This window comes from Cajanus cajan, chromosome 2 (assembly GCF_000230855.2).
Source record: "Cajanus cajan strain Asha chromosome 2, NIPB_CcT2T_4, whole genome shotgun sequence".
Lineage (NCBI taxonomy): Eukaryota > Viridiplantae > Streptophyta > Magnoliopsida > Fabales > Fabaceae > Cajanus > Cajanus cajan.
Genome location: NC_138518.1, coordinates 7,465,354 through 7,488,650, shown reverse-complemented (window position 1 = coordinate 7,488,650; position 23,297 = coordinate 7,465,354). Strand labels below are relative to the sequence as shown.

General features: G+C 31.9%; 3 protein-coding genes across 6 annotated transcripts; 1 reads left to right on the top strand and 2 right to left on the bottom strand.

Annotated features, from left to right (window-relative positions):
- Positions 1-1,157: 1,157 nt before the first annotated feature.
- On the bottom strand, positions 1,158-6,571 carry LOC109819127 (pectinesterase 31). The gene is made up of 6 exons (XM_020384734.3): positions 6,207-6,571; positions 5,734-5,838; positions 4,333-4,410; positions 3,489-3,676; positions 2,577-2,750; positions 1,158-1,499 (listed from the first exon to the last, which is right to left on the bottom strand). Exons 1-6 carry the CDS (start codon positions 6,450-6,452, stop codon positions 1,337-1,339), a joined length of 954 nt encoding a protein of 317 aa, XP_020240323.2. The 5' UTR covers positions 6,453-6,571; the 3' UTR covers positions 1,158-1,336.
- Positions 6,572-12,834: 6,263 nt separating this feature from the next.
- Positions 12,835-15,881, bottom strand: LOC145954126 (uncharacterized). Of its 2 annotated transcripts, none has more exons than XR_014431291.1 (3): positions 15,721-15,881; positions 14,864-15,631; positions 12,835-13,053 (listed from the first exon to the last, which is right to left on the bottom strand). XR_014431291.1 is itself a non-coding variant. In XM_083067862.1 (3 exons), the coding sequence occupies exons 1-3, from the start codon at positions 15,270-15,272 to the stop codon at positions 13,007-13,009; spliced, it is 522 nt and encodes a 173-aa protein (XP_082923988.1). In that variant the 5' UTR covers positions 15,273-15,714; the 3' UTR covers positions 12,835-13,006. The 2 variants fall into 2 exon arrangements, 1 of the variants encoding a protein (XP_082923988.1); XM_083067862.1 differs by lacking the exon at positions 15,721-15,881 and adding an exon at positions 14,262-14,327 and having other exon boundaries at positions 14,864-15,714.
- A 2,157-nt stretch (positions 15,882-18,038) lies between these two features.
- LOC109819120 (glycine-rich protein) lies at positions 18,039-22,354 on the top strand. Of its 3 annotated transcripts, XR_014431290.1 has the most exons (4): positions 18,039-19,066; positions 19,118-19,397; positions 22,008-22,195; positions 22,291-22,354. XR_014431290.1 is itself a non-coding variant. In XM_020384722.3 (2 exons), exons 1-2 carry the CDS (start codon positions 18,111-18,113, stop codon positions 22,083-22,085), a joined length of 1,365 nt encoding a protein of 454 aa, XP_020240311.2. In that variant the 5' UTR covers positions 18,039-18,110; the 3' UTR covers positions 22,086-22,354. The 3 variants fall into 3 exon arrangements, 1 of the variants encoding a protein (XP_020240311.2); XR_014431289.1 differs by having other exon boundaries at positions 18,039-19,397; XM_020384722.3 differs by having other exon boundaries at positions 18,039-19,397; positions 22,008-22,354.
- Positions 22,355-23,297: the final 943 nt, after the last annotated feature.

Sequence of the window (23,297 nt, the reverse complement as noted above, 5' to 3'; positions counted from 1 at the left end):
AAATTTGTTTGAATGTCTTATTTTTAAATTGCTTAATTATAACAACTGAATGTTATTCAATTAATTGTTTACTGTGTATTATAATATGGATTTTTCATTGATCTATAAATAATAGTTTTGTATCTTATGTTATCGGTACCATTAATTGTAAATATTTAACTTTTTTAGTTTGATATTATTTTATATTTTATATTTATTGTAATTATAAATTATAAAAATTTAAACATACCTTATGCATAAGATTTTCACATGTTCTCAATTTAAATCAATATAATATTAATTTATTGAGATTAAATGGATGAGAAGATTACTGAGAATTAAAAACAAATATAAAAATTGATACAATTATTAATATTAATGAAAATTAAATAGAATAATTATGAAAGTTAAGCGGGAAAAAGTATAAAATAGTATTTTTATGTTATTAGTGTAAAATATTTACGACTTTACTATGATAAGTAATCTTTGTCAAGAAACTTGATTGAATATTTTTAATAAAATTTTTTATTGAAAAAAATTTATGTCCCATCTATTCTAGACTATTAAAAAGGGTTACACATCATTTATCCATGTATCAAGTTCAATAGTCTAACTCAAATTACTTTTCTAAAATTTATTATCTCAATTATATTTATTATCAACAAAACTTTTGAAACCTTTTATTTAATAAGATCAAGTTTCATTAAATCTAACGACTTGTTAGTTAAGAAAAAAATGTTTTAAAAAAGTAGAATATAACAATGATAACTAATAAAAGTTAATACAACAAATTTTGCCCGTTAAATATTACTTACATCAAAATATTACATTTCATAGTTTAAAATTTTTATATTATAAAATTTTAATTTCTATAAAATGCAAATTTACACTGTCCTATATAAATGATTTATCCTTATTATAAGTAGATTTTAACTTTTCATTTCTTAGTTTAATGATGCCACCAAAATTGATATTAATATATTATCAAGTTGTTGGTTATACTCGATTTCTTTAAGTAACTTTGTCGTCTCTATTATTTAAAAAAAAAATCTTAATTAGCTGAAGGAAAAATGATCTATAACTAAGGTAGTAAATATTTCTGGTTGATGACAAGCCCATGTCAGAAATATACACAACAAAATTGCATATTTTATCAAACAAAAGATAAGCAAAAAACATTCAAATGAAAGAAATTTCGATTACATTAAAAACGTAACAATCATTTAAGACTTATGCTTTTAATAAAGTGTGTTAAATATTTGTTGACTTAAACTTGTTGGAAAAACAATTTGTTTCTTATTTGGATAGACATGACATGAAACAGTGGAGCAATATTATGATGAACAATGAGGTGTTTCTAAGCAGAATATGGAATCCTTAAGGCCATTCTTTGAGCAAGCCAAGGTCTCTCTGTTTCAGGGTCAATAAAGCTATGCATCAGAAACTGCTCAGCTCCTTCATCCCTTAATTCTCTTGCCCATTTTACTCGTTGGGATGGACAGAAACCTCCTCCAAAACACCTGTACTTTCATAAAATTACTCCAAACTTCTTCAACTCGATCAATAAACAACCATTACCATTAATTGTAAAACTTAGAAAAAGAACGACCCAATAATTTTATAATGATATCTAATCACAAACTATATATATGTGGTGAGTTTGTTAGTTTTATAAATAATTATCTTAAAAGTGATATTAATATTTTTACATTGAGACTACATAATTATTAAATCTTATAACTTAAGGCAGGTGAAAATTATTTCAATTATTACTCACTTTTCTGATTTTCATGTTATACCCTAGATGGTTTTGTTTTTGTTTTTTTTTTTTTTATCGCTAAACCCTCTAAAGTTTGGTTTAGAAGAAATATTTATCTTTGCTTAATTACCGTTTTTTACTTTTTGTTTTGGTTATTTGAAAATTTTAGAAAAGGATATAGTACCCCTATTCAAGCAAGGAAAAGTATATAAGCTCAAAGAACACTTGCATAAAAAATATTATGCCATCTTAAAGAGACGAGTATAAATATGTAGCTAAATTAAATTAAAAAAAATTAATACCAAGGATATTCGTAACTAATTACGGTCCAAAACTAAAACTAATTTCTTCGATGGGTAGAGATAACCAAAATAAATATTTTCTCTTTTAATAAAATTTTCTTCATACACTTTAAATTCTTGACAACATATTTAAAGAATTCAACTATATATGTTTTATTTATATTGGAATTTGTTAATAAGAAAACATAAATATATTGACTTACTCTCTATGTGTATTCATATTTAAGACTTATTTGTCTGTATATTTACCTGTCTACTTGTTTTTTAGAAGTATTTTATCACGTTATAACTTCAATTTTTTAATTTGCCAAAATACTCTGAAGTGCTTGTCTTGCATTATTGTTTCAAATCAAACTTATTTTTGTATAATTTGGTTACAAAATATTATATACCATATTTTATACACCGAGTTCACTGTCTAAATTCAACCTTAATTTGCAGTAAGATCCCTGGATTGAATGAGGAAACAATTGGATTCATATATATATATATATATATATATATATGCAATTAATAGCATATAAGTGAATGAGTACCTGTATTCATAGAAGCAAGCAGTTCTTTCATTCTCAACTTTCCCCCAATTATTCCACCCAACAGGCTTTATACAGTGATCCATATAAGTGAATGCAAAGACCACTCTTGCAAAAGGTCTCCATGGTCGTCCCAGATATGCATATGAAGTTCCCCCATTACCTGTGATAACACATCTGCAATGCCACCAGAAAATGCACATAATGTAAGGAACAAAAAAGGTTCACAACATTAAGACATTCTTCACCTCACATTATTTCATTGTACACCAATTTTGAAATAAGTATTAAGTATAAGAAAAGTACATGTTTACCAGTAACCGTAACATGTACTAGTGCATAATTCAATTCCAAGTCTCAAAAAGGATTTGGAAGTTGTAACAGAATATTTAACACATCAACCAAACACCAGAAGGCAGAAGAGCGAAAATTGCTACAGAATGAGCTCCAATGAAAAAGGCTAGAATCACGTTCTCTGACATTCTTTTGAAAATATTTTATTATCACCTAAAATTTATGGGAAATTATACATTTTTGTGAGTTTTACTTCTTATTTAACAAATCTCCTTAATTTTAACTAATATTAAAGTGTCTTAAAAAAATGTTAGAAGAGAATGTATTGCGGACACTCTAAAGACAGGTGATACAAATAAATGTGAATGAGATTCAAAGATGTTTATCCTTACAAATGATTCTCTTTGAATATCCTAAAAGATTTCCTATAGGATTCATAGACTTCTAGAGTGTTCAGTTCCCATGTAAAGAAGTTAAAACTGAATTCACGTTGTTGTAGGAAAACATGATGCTTTGGAACTGTCTCTTGTTGAACATGTTATAATCTTATAATGACTAAAATACAATATGAAAGGTGGGAAGATGAGGTTATAAATACTAGAGAAGGACATGGTCACACACCTCAGGAATACATAACCAGTTGTTTCCTGTGGAGAGTTTCTGCTCTGTGCAGTTATGAACCCTGCAGACTTGCAATGGATGTGACAATGTTCCAAGAGTGCAGTGCTATTACCAAAAATGAAGTCCACACTTCCTTCAATATAACAATCTCTCAAATATTGTTTCCCATAATGTAAATACAGAGTGTCCTGCACCATAATCACAAAAGAAGTTTATAACCTCACTTCCTCAAAAACCATCTAGTCTACCTATTATTCCCCCTTGTTAATTGAAGATATTATAACTTTACACAACAGGCTATAAAGGATACAGGCACACTATAACTTGCACACAAAGAGTTCATCAAACCAAAAATACCAAATAAATGTACTTTAAAAGAGTTTCATAAGCAAGATGAATTCAATGAATTTGTATCATCTGAGCCCACAGCTAATTTAGAGTAAACCGATCCAATTGGACATATGCAGACCATTATGTTGGTTACTTACCAATTTAGCCAAAACAAAGGTCCAATGGTTTGGCCTTAAAAACTATAGATATTTTTTATAACTAATATCAGATGTAATCATGCCAGGACTTTTAGAAATCATCTCTAGAGAATTCGAGATTTTAATACACTTAAACACAAGTATATAACCTTCAATGGTTAAGAAGAGGAAGGTTACAATTTTTGAGTAGTCTTGGACATGGACAACTGCTAGACTTTTTTATGTGTTTTCCATTTCGGAACAGAATTCATTGAGTCGTCAAATTCTCTTCAGCAATTCAACTTGACCAAATCACCATATAAAATATTTTAAGAAGTCTCTAACCTATTAATTAAAACATCAAGAGAGTGAAATACCTGCCATCCAAGGAACCTGCAATTATAGAAAGCACAACGATCTGCTGTTACTCTAACTGCCACTGCTTGCCCTGAACCCTTGTAGTTAAAAGAAGGAAACAAAAAAATCAGTACATAAGTCAAAACCATATATGCAAAAAGCTTATGAAGATACTAACTAGTTTGGAGATGAAGAAAGCAAAAAATAACAAAGCATCTCAGTAAATAACATACAACAAGTCCAACTTAGGATCTATTTGGGTAAATTTTTCTAAAAGCATTTCTAAGAGTATAAGATAAGAAAGAAAAATGAAAAACTTTTACATAAATTTAAATTAGTTAATACAAGTTAATTTATAGAAGTCTCTCTGATTAACTTTTATAAAATCTTATTCTTATCTTCACTAATTTTAGTTTATAGAAAAACTTATTTTAATTTTTATTTTTATAGACAAACTTGTCCAAACATAACCTTAGACTGGTAATACAATAAAAGACGATTGACATATCTATCTTTGGCAATCGACAGACACCTTCAAATTACAGAGAGAAACCATCCTAAATACCTTCATCGTTTTACGAACATAGATGGTGTAAAATCTGAAAATTTCTAATAGTTAACTCCTTGATCAACACTTTTTGTCGTGGACCCATCACATATAACCATCTTAGCCAAAGTTTTAAGAACAATCAAATTTGACTATCAAATTGGCATATCATATATGCTCATTTTCCAAAATGATGTTATCCAGCCAAGCAATGACAAAGAAACAAGCTAACACCTTAAAAGTTAAAACACTAAGCTTGTTTAGTTGGAATATTTCTTTCCTGATTTTATTTTTCATTTTTCTTTTAAATTAAAAATTTATAACCTTATTTTCACTTTTTCTTCTATTTACAAAGGCTTGCATTAATAATAAATATAAAAGTAAAACAAAAATAAGTTAAATTTTGTTAAGTTGTCGGATTAAAGATTTTACACTAAGAATCACCCCATATATCAGTACTTTTAAAGTAATGAATTGAATTGAAAAATACTAATTAACAATGGCATTTTCTATTCTCATGCCTGATCACAGATTATCAATTTATCATATAATTGGAAAATATAATTTTTTTTAAAAATTACTTTAAAAATAACATGAATGATTTCAATAATTTCTAATTATTGATGAAATACAAAACTTTGCACTAATGTATCAAAATTAAAATCTTCCTTAATTATTAAGAAATTCAAGAATTTTCAATCACACAACAATTTACTATTAAATGATGGTATAAAAAAATTTACAGTGTATAAAATCTTTACCATATACATGTATTCTATTTTAACTCTAAAAAAATGTCATTTTTATAATTAAAAAAAAATATTTTCTCAAAGTAATCAACATAGTCCTAAACTTTATTAACAATGAACATTACCTCAGGGGAAGAATTCTCAAAGGTAATATTCTCAGCAATAAAGTCCCCCCCTTCCACAATGATGCTGCCACAACCAAAGGTCCCAGTCCCTATCACCTTAGCATCCTGCCAGAAAAGCACAAAAGTCACCACTTACCCCCACCAAACAAGTTTCAAATTTCACCCAAACCCAATTCCCCAAATGTGATGAAGAACATGGAGAAAAAAAATTACTAGGCCCGAACCACCAAAAAAGCTCTTTATGTTTCAATTAAAAAAAAATTTAATCTATATCCAAACATATTCTTAATAAAATTATTTATTACATATACTATCCAGATAAATTTTTAATTTTAATAAATAAATAAAAAAACACATCAACAACACTTTCTAAATCTTAACCTAGTCTTAATAATAAAGTTTTATGAACTCTTTGTAAATTAAAAAAAAAAAAAAAAAACTTGATAATGTGTGAGTAGGTAACATAATGATACCTTATGGTGATGGATAGAGGTGGCAGTGTTGTTCCAAGTGAGAAGAGTGTCCTCAGGGCGAAGGCCAAGGAGGGTGATGAAGTTCTTAGTCTTTGCCACGTGGAGGGGCTGCCGGTAGGTTCCCGGCGACACCCGAATGAGCGTCCGGCGAGTGTTGCCGAGCGGCACAGCGTCTATGGCCTCCTGCACCGTCCGGTACTGTCCTGTTCCGTCTTGTGACACAGTTAATACAAAAGCTGCTGCCATTCTTATTCTTACCACTCCCTCTCCTCATTCAACACACTCTCAATAATAAGAGTTTCTTTATTCTTCGCATGTGGGTCACATTGTATTGTATCCACTATGCAACAATATTTCTTGCCTACATTCTGATTCTTCTTCTTATCAAAAATTTTATGCACAAACAAAAGAAATAGGCTTAAATATGATCATGGTCACTTAAATTTAAGATAAATTTGTTTTTATTTCTTAAATTTAAAATTATTATTTTTAATTTTTGTAATTTTTAAAAATTTTGTTTTAGCTTTTTAAATTATCAATAACATATTTGAAAGTGACTAATTAAGATAGTTATGTAATATTAATCAGATTTAATGTGATATTTTCGCTAATAGAGACATGAATAGGTAGATTTTATACAATAATATTTGATAAATTTTTAATAAAATTTAAATATAAAGACTAAAGTAAGATTTTTTAAAATTACAAGAACTAAAAATAATAATTTTAAATTTGAGGGACCAAAAATATATTTATCCTAAATTTAAGGGACTAAAAACATATTTAAGCCTAAAAAATATTATAAAAAAGATAATGGTTTTCTTATAATATTCTTTTAGTGTTAAATATGTTTTTAACTAATATGTTAAATATGTTATTAAAAAGATAATATGTTTCTTATAATTAAGTTTTCATTTTGGTTGATGTAATTTCTTTTTCATTTTTAAAAAAATTTGTAAATATATTTTGGTCATTGTAAAATATAAATAAAAAAAAAATATTTATCTCTGTAAAATCTTTTTGTTTGATTTTTTATCTCTCAAAGCACAATTTGTTGTATATATTGACTAGAATAGTCTTTGATTTTATAATAAATAGATAAATTATTAAAATGATAAACATATTTAATGAATTATTAAATTATCAAATTATCAAAACTCATTCGTTTAATGAGTACGAAAAACATATTTAAACATTCTTTTATGATATGTTTTTATTTCTTTCTTTCTTGTTATTTATCTTAGTTTGCATTGACATTTAGAAGAAAAAAAAATCTTATTTTACATTGTTTTTTTATTATATAAATTATTATTAAAATAACGTTATTCCAAAATAAAATGGTTATCGAACTGATGCCTAAAAATTAATATTTAAATCATTTAAAATTGGAGAATATGTAAAGTAATGAAAGTTTATAATATATTGATATTTTATAAAGGATATATTCGATTTTACTTTTTTGCTTTATATATCTCTTTACTTTATATATTTTAAATATTCTTTTATAATGTATTGTTTCTATTTGTACGATACAACTAAAAATATGAGTGCGTGCAGAACTTATTTATTTATTTATTTTAGATTTTTTCTTTACTTAGATTGTATAAATTTAGAGAATAGGTAAAGTAAAGAAAGTTTATAAAATACTTTAATAAATTGAACGATAACATTATAAATTCTTTACTTTAGATGTTTTAAATACTCTTTTATAATTTATTGGTTCTATTTGTACTAGCTATACAATTAAAAAGATGTGACTTCTTTAAGATTTTCTTTTGTTCATTTTAGTTTCTTAAAAACCTAAATTGTATTTTTTTTTCACACCGACAGATATGTATTTTTATCGTTTTGATGCTTCTTGTGGTATTTTCACATAATACACGTGGCTTTGTTATGAATCTGAATATTAAAAAAGTTTACACTTCAATAAATATAATATAAATGTTATATTTCCATTAAAAAAAAGTGTGACAAGTAGCCAAACAGCTAGCTTTGTTCATAAACTTTTGTAGTCCCTTAATGTACTAGTTATTTTGAGGTTTTTCTATTCAAGCTTTTGCTACGGAGTCATCTTAGCATTCTTCATGATGCACACACGCAATTCATGATGAAAAAGTGTCATGCTAAATTCATGATAAGAAGCAGAATGCAGCATTTGAAAACTTCTCCTGTTTTCTGTCTAGCCAGATTTTTCAACAACAAATCCTCTTTCACATCATCATTAACAGACACAATGATTTCAATTTATATTTCTTAACTAAATTATTTAAAACATGAATTTCGACATTGATTATAAAATAGATTAGTGAAAGAATACTTTTCAGGTTAGAATTATTTCAAAAAAACAGATCACACTAATTCGTATTATTTGAATAACAAAACGAGTTATAATTAGTGGTATTCAGAAATGAAATTGAAATCAAATCAACTAAGGGCAATTACGAAACAACACGAGCAATAATATCAATAATACGCAACAATCACCGCAATTGCAGAACCTGTACTAAGAAACAGAATGAAAAAATCAGAGAGGAGCAGAAATGGGCACAACATGGATAGAGAAAAGGAATTCAGAGAGAAGTTGTACCATATACATGTCTCTCTCATTGCACAAAATTCTTTAATAAAAGATTCTTTCTCCTTTTCCTCATGCTTATTCTTCAGTTTGTTAATTGCTTATCACACTCCACGTGTTTATTCTGTGTAACCACTTTTCGTTCCTTATCCACCTCATCATTCCTTCCCGTGCATGTTATAATACTTCCTCCATCAAAAGCAACCTTGTCGTCAAGGTTAAACTCGGGAAATGAATCTTGAATCTCTTGAACATCCTCCCAAGTAGATGTAGAAGGCCCTAAGGAACCCCATTGAATCAAAATTTGAGGGACTGGTTTGGAATGACGCATGATAGTACGAACATTCAAGACTTGAAATGGGTGTACCGAAGGACCAAACTCAGTAGTGGTAAGAGGCAACGGTATATATTGCTGTGAAGGACTCCCAACAAATTTCTTGAGTAAAGATATGTGAAACACGGGATGAATTCGAGTTGTATCTGGCAATTGTAATTTGTATGCTACTTCTCCGATTTTTTCTACAACTTCAAAAGGTCCAAAATAGCGCATGGTGAGCTTTTGATTCTTCCTTAAAGCCACTAAATGCTGCCTATAAGGTTGCAACTTAACAAGTACCAAGTCGCCCATCGCAAAATGAAGATCTCTTCGTCTTTTATCTACTTGGCATTTCATGTATTGTTGTGCCTTAAGCAAGTTCGACTTCAATTGTTGTAATAGAACATCCCGGTCACGAAGCAAGTCCTGGACTGAAATAGGATCAATAACAGTTGTTTCATATCGCAACACTGAAGGTGGATCTTTGCCATACAAAACTTTGAATGGAGACATTCCAATGCTTTGATGAAGTGAAGAATTATACCAATATTATGCCCATGTCAACATTGAGTGCCAACTTTTAGGATTGTCAAACACGAAATAGTGAAGGTACATCTCCAAAGTCTTGTTCAAATTTTCAATTTGGCCATCCGATTGTGGATGATACGAAGAACTCATTGCCAATGTAGTCCCTTGAGCCTTAAACATATGCTTCCAAAAAGAACTAATAAAAATCCTATCACAGTCTGAAACAATTGACTTAGGGAGCCCATATAACTTCACAATATTATTAACAAAAGCATCTGCTACTACCTTACTGGTATATGTTGCTGGCAACGGAATGAAATGTCCAAATTTGGAGAGCCTATCTACCACAACCAAAATAGTAGAGAACCCATGGGATATTGGTAAATTTGTGATGAAATCTAAGGAGATATCATCCTAAACATGTTGAGGAATGGACAATGGCTGCAGCAGCCCCGCGGGTAAGGTTTGCTCAACTTTAGCTTGCTAACACACTTGACATTCTCTCACAAACTTTTGAACTCATTGTCTCATTCCTGGCCAAAAAAATTGAGATGCAATTCGTGCCATAGTCCTAGACACACCAATATGACCACCTATTTTTGAGGAATGAAACTCATAACACTTGATTAATTAGGTCCTCATGAGCTGGTAACATAACTCGTCCCTTCTAAAATAAGACTCCATCTTTAACGCATAATCCTGTGATGGAACTGTAGCTGTTACACATTGATTGTACAACTTCTTCAACGTCTCATCTGTTTGAGTTAATTCTGCCGCTTTTGTCATCCATTTATTACACGGTGTGGACCATGCCATCATAAAGCCGCGTGACAAAGCATCAACTAGAATATTGTCCTTTCCGGGTTTGTATTGTATGGTAAAATCAAAATCTAAAAATTTGGGTAACCATTGTTGTTGCTCCGGGGTTTGTAGTCGCTGTTCAAGGAGTTCTTTGAGACTTCTTTTATCTGTTTTAATGATGAATTTGTGTCCAAGTAAATAATGTTGAAACTTAGCCAACGCTTCCATAATGGCATAAAATTCGCGCGTATACACGGATTGCTTCTGCATTCGCATGGACAACTTCTTTGAGAAATATGCAATGGGATGATTTCCTTGACTTAACACCACTCCTTTTCCAGAACTAGATGCATCAGTTTCTAGAATAAATGGTTCCAAGAAGTTGGGAATGGCCAAAATAGGTGTTGTCATAAGAGCCTCCTTCAAGTTAGAAAAAGCTATTGTAGCTGCCTCAATCCATCGAAAGGCATCCTTCTTTAATAAATTAGTCAACGGAGCTGCCAACTGAGCATAACCTTTCACAAAGCGTCTATAATACCCTGATAATCCAAGAAAACCATGCAATTTCTTTAAATTCGTTGGTTGTGGCCAAGCTCGAACGACTTCTAGCTTTGTAGTATCCATAGCCACTCCGCAACCTGATAGAGTATGGCCGAGATACTCAATCTCGTTTACTCCAAATGAGCACTTGGAAAACGTGCATAAAGTTGATGGTGCTGAAGTATTTTCAAGAACACCTCCAAATGGAAAAGGTGATCATTCCAAGCAGAACTATATATAAGAATATCATCGAAAAAAAACAAGCAAAAACTTTCGCAATATGTCTTTAAAATATCATTCATCAAACCTTGGAACGTGGCTGGGGCATTAGTCAATCCGAAGGGCATCTCAAAATGACCATGATGTGTGCGAAATGCAGTTTTGTATCTGTCCTCAGGTGCCAACAAAACTTGATGGTAACCGGATCGCAAATCCAATTTGGAGAAAAAAGAAACACCAAACAATTCATCTATCAATTCATCTACAGTGTGAATGGGAAAACTATCCTTGAAAGTGATAACATTAAGAGCCCAATAATCTATACAAACACGCCAAGAACCATCCTTTTTCTTCACTAGAATTATGGGAGAGGAGAAATGACTCTTGCTCGGTAGAATAATTCCCTCTGTAAGCATATCAGCCACTAACTTCTCTATTTCTTCTTTTTGGCTATGAGGATAGTGATATGGTTTCACTTTCACAGGAGTTGAACCTTCAATTAATGGAATAGAATGATCTTGGGCGCAATGAGGAGGTAAAGAAGTTGGAGTCGCAAACACAGAAGAGTAATTACGCAACAGTAGAACCAATTTGGGGTCCATGTCATCGGGCAACTCAGGTAATGGAACAGTTGGGGCCTTAGTATCCACCATCTTCATTGTATAAACTTCAGCAATAGAATGGGTATTAACCATACGTCAAATGCGATGTAAGTGAGCTTGCATAGGAACATGATCCACATCACCTTGCAACGTAACAAATTTATCATTATATAGAAATTTCATATTCAAAGACTCATTATCAGCCACATGTGGCCCAATTGTTTTCAACCAATTTTCCCCTAAAATAAGATCAGCTCCAGAAATAGGAAGGAGATATACTGGTAATTGAAACATATTGCCTTGCGCCTAAATGACCAAATGTTGTACTAATCCTTCTGTTGTCATGTAATTGCCATTCCCTACCATCACCTTGAACGAAGGAGCTGGCTCAACAGGAAGTTTCCAAAACTTTGCAATACGAGGTTGTAGAAAATTGTCAGAACTACCACCATCTATCAACACTGTTACGGGCAACTTGTCTACATATGCCAAAAATCTGATCGTACCCACACTTGTACCCCCTTTTAAAGCATTAAGGGACAAGTAATGATCATCTAAAACGATTTCTACAACACTTAACTGTTGATCGGTATCAGGAGACGGTGCATCACCATCATCAATGATTGTCTCATCAAGTTGCAAAAACATATATTGTCGATTCGGACACCGATGATTGACTGTAATCTTGTTGTCACAAAAATAGCATAAGCCCTTCTCTCTACGGAGTTGCATCTTAGCTGAACTCATTTTTCGAACAATTGTATCTTTCAATGGTGGACTATTTGGAGTAGGAAGTAAAGGTGGAAGTGATGATTTAGTCAAGGACTTAGATTGATGTTGAGGAACAGTAGCCGAGGACGAAATTATAGGAGAATATCGTCGAATGGGCCCAGTACCAGATTTAGTTACAGGTGAATATCTCTCCTCATACAATTTGGCCAATGCAACCTGTGACACCTTTGCTACCCCAACACATATATTGTAATAATGTAAATAAAACTAATGAATAAATTTTTCAACGTTGGTAAAAAGGGTTCATATAAAATCTTCATAAATGCTCTTCAATTTCCAAAATAATTGAAAAATAGAAATTGGAAAATAAAACATAAGAGTTTATAAATTATTTTTAAAATAATAAGTACAACTCCAAATCCATATAAAAATTCATATCTTAAAAATCTTCTGCTCCAATGTCACAATATCAGAGCATACCCACAACTCAACTGTTGGCATTCTGGATGCCACTCATAACCGGATCTTCCTCACCTAAAACATCCACAAATTGTACGGTGAGAAAAGAAAACATCTATATGTAAAGCACACAAGGAAAAACACAACATAATCTCATCATAACTCATTACTTAATGAAATATTCACAAGCATTTCTATATATCATAATTTTATCAATCATGCATCATCTTCATATCATAATTCACAATCACACCAATCCATCACAAATCTTGCAATTAACACTATGTTAAGGTCACGCCACCCCTATAGCATCTCTTGCCCGAGGTCGTACCATCTTGGCATAAGTGATACGTGTTAATTGCCTCACACATCCCACACTATGCCAAGGTCACGCCATCCCTGTAGCATCACTTACCCAAGGATCGTGTCATCCCTGGTCATAAATGTGAGGAACCACAATCACATTTTATTCATAATCAACACAAATCTTACAATTAACACTATGTCAAGGTCACGCCTGTAACATCTTTTGCCCAAGGTCGTGCCATCTTGACATAAGTGATACGTGTTAATTGCCTCACACATCCCACACTATGCCAAGGTCACGCCATTCCTGTAGCATCACTTACCCAAGGGTTGTGCCCTCCCTGGTCATATGTGTGAGGAACCACAATCACATAACATTCACATTCAAAACATCTCATTTCATGTCAACATACTCACATCATAATTAATTGAACAATTAAGTCATAATATACCATTCGCCACATCATGTTATCAATTCAATATTAAAATGGTAGATACAATATGTATACATTTGTACCAAGACATCACACCATAGTCCATAACTCAATTCCACATCACATACATAATATAGATAAGTCCTCACGATACAATGGTTCACATACCCCTCAAGCAATTCACCATGAATCCACATCTAGATCATCAATTTTTACCATATAATATAACAATAACATTTATAAATTAATATAACACTCAATTGAATCACCAATTTAATAGAATCTTAACTCAATTAGTAAAACTCCCAATTTTTCCAAAACCTAACTCACAGACACTTTTCTACAATTTCATTCTCTCTTCCAGATCATAATTTTTACAAATTAATTGCATATTCCTAATCCTCGATACATGCAAAATCTAATGGGATCATCAATTCCTCAAACAGAAATAATTATAAAATTACCCATAATCCTACGGGCCTCCTCCTCTACCCAATTCCCTTATGTAACTTTACATACAAATAATCCCCTTTTCCCCCGTACCTTGATAAGCAGTAGCTGAAACTAAAGCAGGATCTGGTTGGTCTCCTCCTCTGGGCTCCCTTCGATCTTTAGAGAGTGTAGAAGGAAAAGAAGTCAGAAGTGAAAAGTGTGTTTTTAGGAGTGCTAGAGCGTGCTACATATAAGCATCAGGAGTGGCCGGAACGGCCCGTTTCAAATTCGAAACGCCCTGTTCTGGACTCACTTGTCATGTGTAAAATTTTACATCCAAAACGGTCTGTTCTAAAACCAGAACGTCCCGTTCCCAACTAGGGTTACAAGCCTTTTTGGTGAGTTGGAACGCCTCGTTCCCAACTTGGGTTTATAAGCCTTTTTAGTAGTTTGGAACAGCCTGTTCCAGTTTGGGAACGACCCGTTCTAGGCTACTAAATCACCCTTATTGGGCTTTAGGCCTTCATATAATTTGTGGAAATCGAGTTGTTACACAACCGCCCTCAACAATGAGGTTGGTGACTGAACAATAACATCACGACGAATTTCAACATGAAGACCACTCAAAAAAAACTATAACAATGCATCATCCTGTAAACCAAAGGATCGATTTGCGAGAGACATAAATTTCAGATAATAATCAGAAATAGTACCGGTTTGTTGCAACTTAAAAAGCCCCGCCATCGGACAATCGAAAGAAGAAGGTCCAAATTGTGATTCCAACGCCGATGTTACTTCTGTCCAAGTCTGCACTATAGATAGCCATTGTAGCATCTGGAACCATGGGACTACATCTTTCTCATAATGTATTGCAACAATATCAACTCTATCAGCGTCCGGTGTATTGTGATAATTGAAAAACTTCTTTGCCTTAAATATCCATTCCAACACTGAAGATTGGCCATCAAAGTGAGGAAAACCCAAGGAGATGTCCTTAACTTGGAATGCACTTCGTATCGAAGGTACTTTGCACCCGGAATTGTTCGTTGGCGACCCACCATGGAGTTGAGAATGTGATTGTGATTTTATCAGCAGATCTAAAGATTGTTGGATCTGATCCATGCGATTTTGAGCGTCATATTGAACTTACTGTGTGTGCGCTCATTGCTCACGATCACGAAGTTCTAAGAGATCCATCAATTTCTTTATATCAATCGCTTGACCTCGAACTTCAACTTGTAATTCCTTAAAACGGGTATTCTCAACCATGGTGTCAATGAAAGCACCAATGAAATAGTACTTTTCAGGTTAGAATTATTTCAAGAAACAGACCATACTAATTCGTATTATTTGAATAACAAAACGAGTTACAATTAGTGGTATTCGGAGATGAAATTAAAATCAAATCAACTAAGGACCATTACGAAACAACACGAGCAATAATATCAATAATACACCAACAACCACCGCAATTGCAGAACCTGTACCAAGAAACAGAATGAAGAAATCAGAGAGGAGCAGAAATGGGCACAACATGGACAGAGAAAAGGAATTTAGAGAGAAGTTGTACCATACACATGTCTCTCTCATTGCACAAAATTCTTTAATAAAACATTCTCTCTCTTTTTCCTCACGCTTATCCTTCTGTTTGTTAATTGCTGATCACACTCTACGTGTTTATTCTGTGTAACCACTTTTCGTTCCTAATCCACCTCATCATTCCTTCCCTCCCGTGCATGTTACAATTATATTAAAAAATATTTATTTTCAACAAAAATTAATCATACTAATTCTAATAGCAAATAGTTTGTATGAATACGATGATTAAATTAAAATCTCTGCACCTAAGCAGTGAGCACATTTGTATTGGGCCAATTCAGGAAATTTGTTTAGAAGGGATGACGAGGCAAAATGGGCTTTGTGAGTGTTGGATAGGCCAATTTAGGTGAGCAGATGGATCCAAAGGGTGAGGGACGGTTGAAGATAAGTGGAATGTACCAATCAGCTGAAAAGAAAGAAACATAATTCAGTGTGCCACATTCACATTGCCCATACTTACACACGTCTTCTACTCAACTGCAACGCACAGTCGACACAAATCACACTTTACTTTATTATTATTATTATTATTATTATTATTATTATTATTATTATTATTATTATTATTATTATTATTATTATTATTATTATTATTATTATTATAACAATGATATTGATACTACCCACTAATTTTCGTGAATGTACACAAAACAAAATAACCGCTTAACTTACATAAAACATTATACAATTTGTCCGCAGACAACCATTTTTGGTATCTACATTGTGTTGCCTATTACATTTTTCAAATGGTCGAAAAAAATTTGAAAATCAACAACCTTTTAATACTAACTAGCATCTTTCACGTCATAATTAAAAACATTTTCACATTCTTTTAATACCTATTCCGTTCATTATTTTTAATTTATTTTTAAAAAAACATAAAGTACTTTTATCTCTATGTTTATAGGTAAGAAATTCTTTATCCTTAATCTCTACAATTCACTCTCCACATTAAGTCAAAAACTCAATAAATAAAGAGTGAGACTCACAAATTTATAATTTCTAATAAATTTTAGTTAATAAATAAAATTTTAGTTCATAAACAACATCTATAAAAGAGTTTTTTTTATTATTATTAATATCTCAACAAATATTTAAAAAACTAGATCTATCATCAAATTAGTTAAAGTACTAAATTAAAGGTTAAATTGATAAGTCATCAGTTAAATAACATGATTCAGTATTTATTAATTTTTTAAAAAAATATTTATGTCATATATATTTTATATTTATAAATTTTAATAAAATTTATACTATATCTTAAAGAAATTCTTAGAAAGTTGTAGTTAGTATAATATTAATAGAGAAACTAAATTATAGATTGGTTGAATTGTTTAAATTAATATATAATTTTAAAATGAAAATATATTAAATAAATTATTTAAATTAATTATATAATAGTAGAATATGTTGGTTTAGTGATCACTAACTTTTTAAATAATCACATTCACTTGAATTCAAATCTCATATTATCTAAAATTATTTTATTTTAGCTTTGTATGAATAAATACATGAGAAAGTAAAGATTGAACTACATAAATTAATATAAATTAAAATATAAATATATGTACATATGTATAATATATTTGTAATTAATAACATATGACTTGGTGATATATTTTAAACGGGAGGAGTAAAGATATAGATATATTTAAAATACCAGCAAAATTATTTTTTTTAATATTTTAAACACATCATCGATTTAAAAGTCTAAATCAATTAAAAAAATTTATAATTGATTAAAACATATTTACATATAGATGATAAATTATGATAAAAAAATATATAAAAATTTATTTTCTTCTCAATTTCTTTCTTATTTCTCTTAAATAAAATAATAATTGATTTTTTCATTTTATTTCTTATCTGTTTCTATTTATTTATTTTTCAATATTTTTTTTTAGCTATTTCTTTCTTCTCTTATAAATACATCATAAAGTATTATACTAGCATCTCACTTTATATAATGTGCGAGAAGTTTAACTTACACATAATATTTTCAATATAAAATTTAAATCATTTAATTAATATTAATTTATATAGTTTAGTTAGTGATGAACTCGTAACATCACTCCGAATCTGACCAATTAAGTTCTGACAACACGGAGAAAAATTAAAACCTAAATAAGTAATTAACGATAGTGTGATTTTGATTATTACACGCCACGATGTAGCGTTGTAGGGTCCACGAAACAAAAATCAAGAGCAAACGACCACAAACGATGTCGTTGAGACTCGGTCACAATCATCATCAACATCAACATCGTTCACCACATTCTCCGCTATAAAGCACAAACCATCTCTGCTGAGGATCCGGAAGCTTCACCATTCGTCATTCCAATCTCCCAATCATCACTCAAAATGTCGTTCTTTTCCCGGAACCGCGGCGGCGACGACACGGTCGACGACTACGACGAGTACGACCCGACGCCCTACGGCGGCGGCTACGACATCGCCCTCACCTACGGCCGCCCCCTCCCCCCCTCCGAGGAGACCTGCTACGCCAACACCGCCTCCTCCTCCGACGCCTTCGACTACGACCGCCCCCAGTACACCTCCTCCGCCGAGCCCTCCGCCTACGCCGACGAAGCCCTCGCCACCGAGTACAGCAGCTACGCCCGCCCCAAGCCCCACCCCGCCCCCGCCTCCTTCAACCCCGCCGCCGGCCAGCCCGGATATGGCGGGAGAAAGGAGGACTCTGAATATGGGTCGGGTTACGGGTCCGGGTATGGTGGGAGAAAGGAGGAATCCGAATATGGATCTGGGTATGGGCGGAAGCAGGAGTCTGAATATGGATCCGGGTATGGTGGGAGAAAGGAGGAATCAGAATATGGATCTGGGTATGGTGGAAGGAAACAGGAGTCTGAATATGGATCCGGGCATGGTGGAAGAAAGGAAGAGTCTGACTATGGGTCAGGGTATGGTGGAAGGAAACAGGAATCTGAGTATGGATCCGGGTATGGTGGAAGAAAGGAAGAATCTGAATATGGATCCGGGTATGGTGGAAGGAAACAGGAGTCTGAATATGGGTATGGTGGAAAAAAGGAGGAATCTGAATATGGATCTGGGTATGGTGGTGGAAGGAAGGAAGAATCTGAATATGGATCTGGGTATGGTGGAAGGAAGCAAGAATCTGAATACGGGTCGGGTTATGGAGGTAGAAAGGAGGAATCTGAATATGGATCCGGGTATGGGAGGAAGCAAGAGTCTGAATATGGGTCAGGATATGGTGGAAGGAAGGAGGAATCTGAATATGGGTCAGGGTATGGTGGAAGGCAGGAGGAATCTGGATATGGATCCGGGTATGGTGGGAGGAAGGAGGAAACTGAATATGGGTCGGGTTATGGATCCGGGTATGGTGGGAGGAAAGAGGAGAGTGAGTATGGATCTGGGTATGGTGGGAGGAAGGAGGAGAGTGAGTATGGAAGTGGGTATGGTGGGAGGAAGAGTAGTGGGTATGGGGAGGAACAAGGGAGTGAGTATGGCTATGGAAGGAAGAGTGAGTATGAGGAGAAACCTAGCTATGGGAGCAGCAACTATGAGAGCCAGGGAGGAAAGGTTGAGTATGGCTATGATGAGGGGTTCCGCAAACCCAGCTATGGGAGGCGTGACGATGATGATGACGAGGGCTATGGAAAGAAGAAATATGTGAGTAGTACTTCTACTTCATACATTCCTTTAACTATTTGGTAACTTGGTGTAATGTAGTTCGAGTTTTATATTTATGCACTCTCAACTAAACTTTACATTGTTAACCAATCATTAATTTGTCTAATTTTACACCGGTAATCAATCAGATATGTTAATATGGATTTTAAGGTAGTTATTATTGTAAAAGTCAACAAATGTATTTTATATGATAATTTGTAATTAGATGACAATGTTGTACACCTTTGGTGCGTGGACAAAACTAAAGTAAAATAACATAGCTACTGATGAACTTGTTCTCTAATCAAAATTGAAGTTTCACCTTGATAATATACATAATAAAAGGTTATGTTAATTGTATATGTTGATTACTGAGGTACTTAAATTCTAATCGAAGAATACTACCAGCAGTAGCTATGATATTATACCTAAGTTTTGTTCTTGGTGCGTAGACTATATACTCATTTGATTCTCAAGTAAAATGGTGTCTTTGCCATTGCAAATAATATTCTTCAATCCTCACTTAAATTAACTGTATGATTGTCTTAAATTATTTGTGCTGTGCAATACTGTAATTGCTTGAACTAATTGATATAGTACTATAATGTAATTTTTAAATGTTTTTCGAATATCTTATGATTATTCATATAGGATGTATCTTCGTGGATTTGGATGTGTTTGGTTTTCTTCATTGCTTACAGTTTAAAAGCCTTATGTTGGTATTTAGTTGCAATTTGTTGATATGATTGAGTGGATTACGTTGATGCATTGCTTTTATACATTGGCCAGTTGGTGTATTGTGTTTAAAAGGTCATGAAGCTTTTTGAACTTATTTTCTAATGGATACATGGAAAGAAGGATCAGGGTGCTAAGGCTGGCCTGAAATGCGTAACTTCACCAAATATCAGTTAACATGTTATATCTATTTTTCTTATGAAACTAGTCTGACTTTCTCAGCATTTCCTCTACTACAGTTTACATTTTATGTATTCTATAATTTCTATTTGTTTAGCAACATATGGTTTGTCTCCTATGAATTTTAACTATTTTCTCCAAAGCAACTTTTCACCATTAATGGTTTTATTTTTAAGTACTATAATCTTGAAAAGTGCAGGTAGTTCTAACTTTCTAAGGTTTCTTTGGATAATTTATAATATCTGTTAATGGAACAGAATGTGATGTCAGATGGAATGGGATAGAATTTCCATATCATTCCTTTGTTTGGAAGTTCTAGTGGAATTGCATGTGTAAATTCTTATTGTGGCCTTCAAAAGTAGTAGTATCCCTTTGTTAATTTTTTTTTAATATTATTTGAATTATTAAATGAATATGATTACTGAGTATACAACCAACAAGCTATCCAACCCATAAACACGTGTTTTTTGCCACTGACAAAGTCTCATATGGAGAGACTACAAAATTGATACTATCTAAAGTTCTGTTCTTCTGCTTCTGTTTATAAGCAAAATAAAATACACTTTTACGTGATTACGTGATTAATCCTTTAGATGGTGCCTCTGTCTTTGTTGATCATAGATATTGCTGCAGTGATATTCTGATTATTTAACCAAAACTTCCTAGTTCTATGTGGTTCTTGAGCAGGCTTTCCTCTGTTCAATGAAAATATTGAAATTCTATTACAGAATTTATCTTTTTAATCACTGTTTTGAGTTGGTTGTTCTTTGCATTATTAATGGTTTCCCATTTCCCATCCCCCAAAGTTATTAGTACCTTGGTTATTCTTTGCATTATTAATGGTTTCCCATTCCCCATCTTCCAAAGTCATAAGTACGTTGGAAACATTTAATAGATTCTTTGAATCGAACCTAATAGCATCAACCAGGGACAATATAGAAAGTGTATGATATAATAATTCCATATTAATTTGAACAACCCATATGCATCCATTTTTAACAATATTCCGGCTATAAGCATAAAAGTGCCGTGATGTGCTTCTCCATGAGTATCTAGATACCATGTATGTAAGGCTATTATATAAACACAAAGATTTGAGTGCCTATCATGTATACCCTCTTTTCTCTATTAAAAGCATTAAAAAAACTGATTTTGTGCATATTAAATAAGTTAGTAATTTGTATTTAATCTTACTACTCGTAATATTTTTTTAAATTGTCTTTATTATAAATGTCAAAAGTAATGCAACTGAAAGGTCATGCATTAAAAAAGAGATATTGTAAAGAGAGTATCATTAAATGAGATAAAAGTTGTTGAAATTTGTTTATATTTAAGGAAAAAAGTGTATTTTATTTTGCTTATAATAGAGAACAAAAGGAGAATATGAGACTTTGATAATTCTTGCTCTGTTTTGCAATCTATATACAGACTTCCCATGCCCCAACATTCTAATAATGACAAATTTAGAGTTTGAATGGATAAAACTTTGAAGAACTTTTGAGAGTTTCTCTGTTTTTTTCTTAATAAAAAAGTTCTCAGAAGTCTTCTTAACTTTTATTTAGCCAGGGTCTTCATAGGTTTTGCAAGCAGAATAAAATGCTTCTCAATAGTTATGAATAATTAGATTTGCATGCTATATAAAGTTCTTCGTATAGAAATTGGTATTCATTTTATGATGTTTTCCTACCATGGCAGGGAGATGACTCAGATGAGGATGATGGGAGGAAGAAGCATCACCACAAGCATCACCATCGCACAACTTACGATGATTAGTAATCTAAAAACCAGAGGTTTCTGTGTGAATGAAAGTCATCCCATAGCTTTTTATCTACTAAATAAGGGTTGACTATTACTGTTAAGTATTGAGCTTTAAGAAATGTTGACTATTACTGTGTGAATGTGAATGAAAGTCATCCCATTATACCTTACAGCGTGTTTAGACTATTACTGTCAAGTATTGAGCTTTAAGAAATGTTGATCCAAACTGAATATGAGGTTTGGCTTTGGAATTCAAATAATATCCGTTATTTGAGTTTGTGTTATATTATTCCCGCTTACCAAGTTTGAATGCGTTTAAGTGTTCTGCATTATGTCATTTTACCTTCTATCTATTGCTATTTGCTGGATAAGTTTTAAGGGAAGATTTGAACTTTGGATATAATATGCATGGTAGTTGGACAAATGGTGAGCATAGCATACCAGAGCACCCGTGTTCGTATATTTTACACATTCCAAAGAGGATTGTTATAAGCATATCATTTTTAAAAATAAAATGTATTTATATTTACGCTAAGTGATTTGACTGTATTCACTCTTAAAATATCATATCTACAAAAGATAAAATTTAAATATAATGTTGGTGTAAAAAAAAATACGTATATATAATGCCATAAGTATTAGTGCTTTTTAATCAAAATTGAGATTTTATTTCAGTAAATATTGTTTATATAATAATTAATTTAAATTTTTAATATTTAATTTAGAAAAGACAATTAATGTATAAGTTATTCTTTGAATTTGTCAAAAATTTGAAGCTCTAATATTACATTCAATTTTTAAAATATAATAATTTTAACTATATAATATTTAATTTAAAAATGTTTAATTACTCAAAAGTAGAAATATTTATATTTTGATGGAGAAAAAAAAGTAAGAAAAAGAAAGAAAAATAATGAGATTAAAAGACTTTCCGTACTGATAGAACCATATTCTGATACTTTAAAAAAACTCTGATCGTATAATATAAGACTTATTTACGTTATTTAAAAGAATTAAATATCAAGATACTTTTTTGTAACCTTTAAAATTTCAAACCAATACATCTCTCTACTACCAAAGCTCTAAACAAAAAGAAGTGATGAAAAATGAGTTTTAAAGCAATATTAACTCGTTGAGATACGTGGAATGGTACCAAAGTGAGATGGGATGGGAATAATTCAGAGTAGAAAGAATTGTCAATTGAATTGATAGTCAGCAGATATTGTC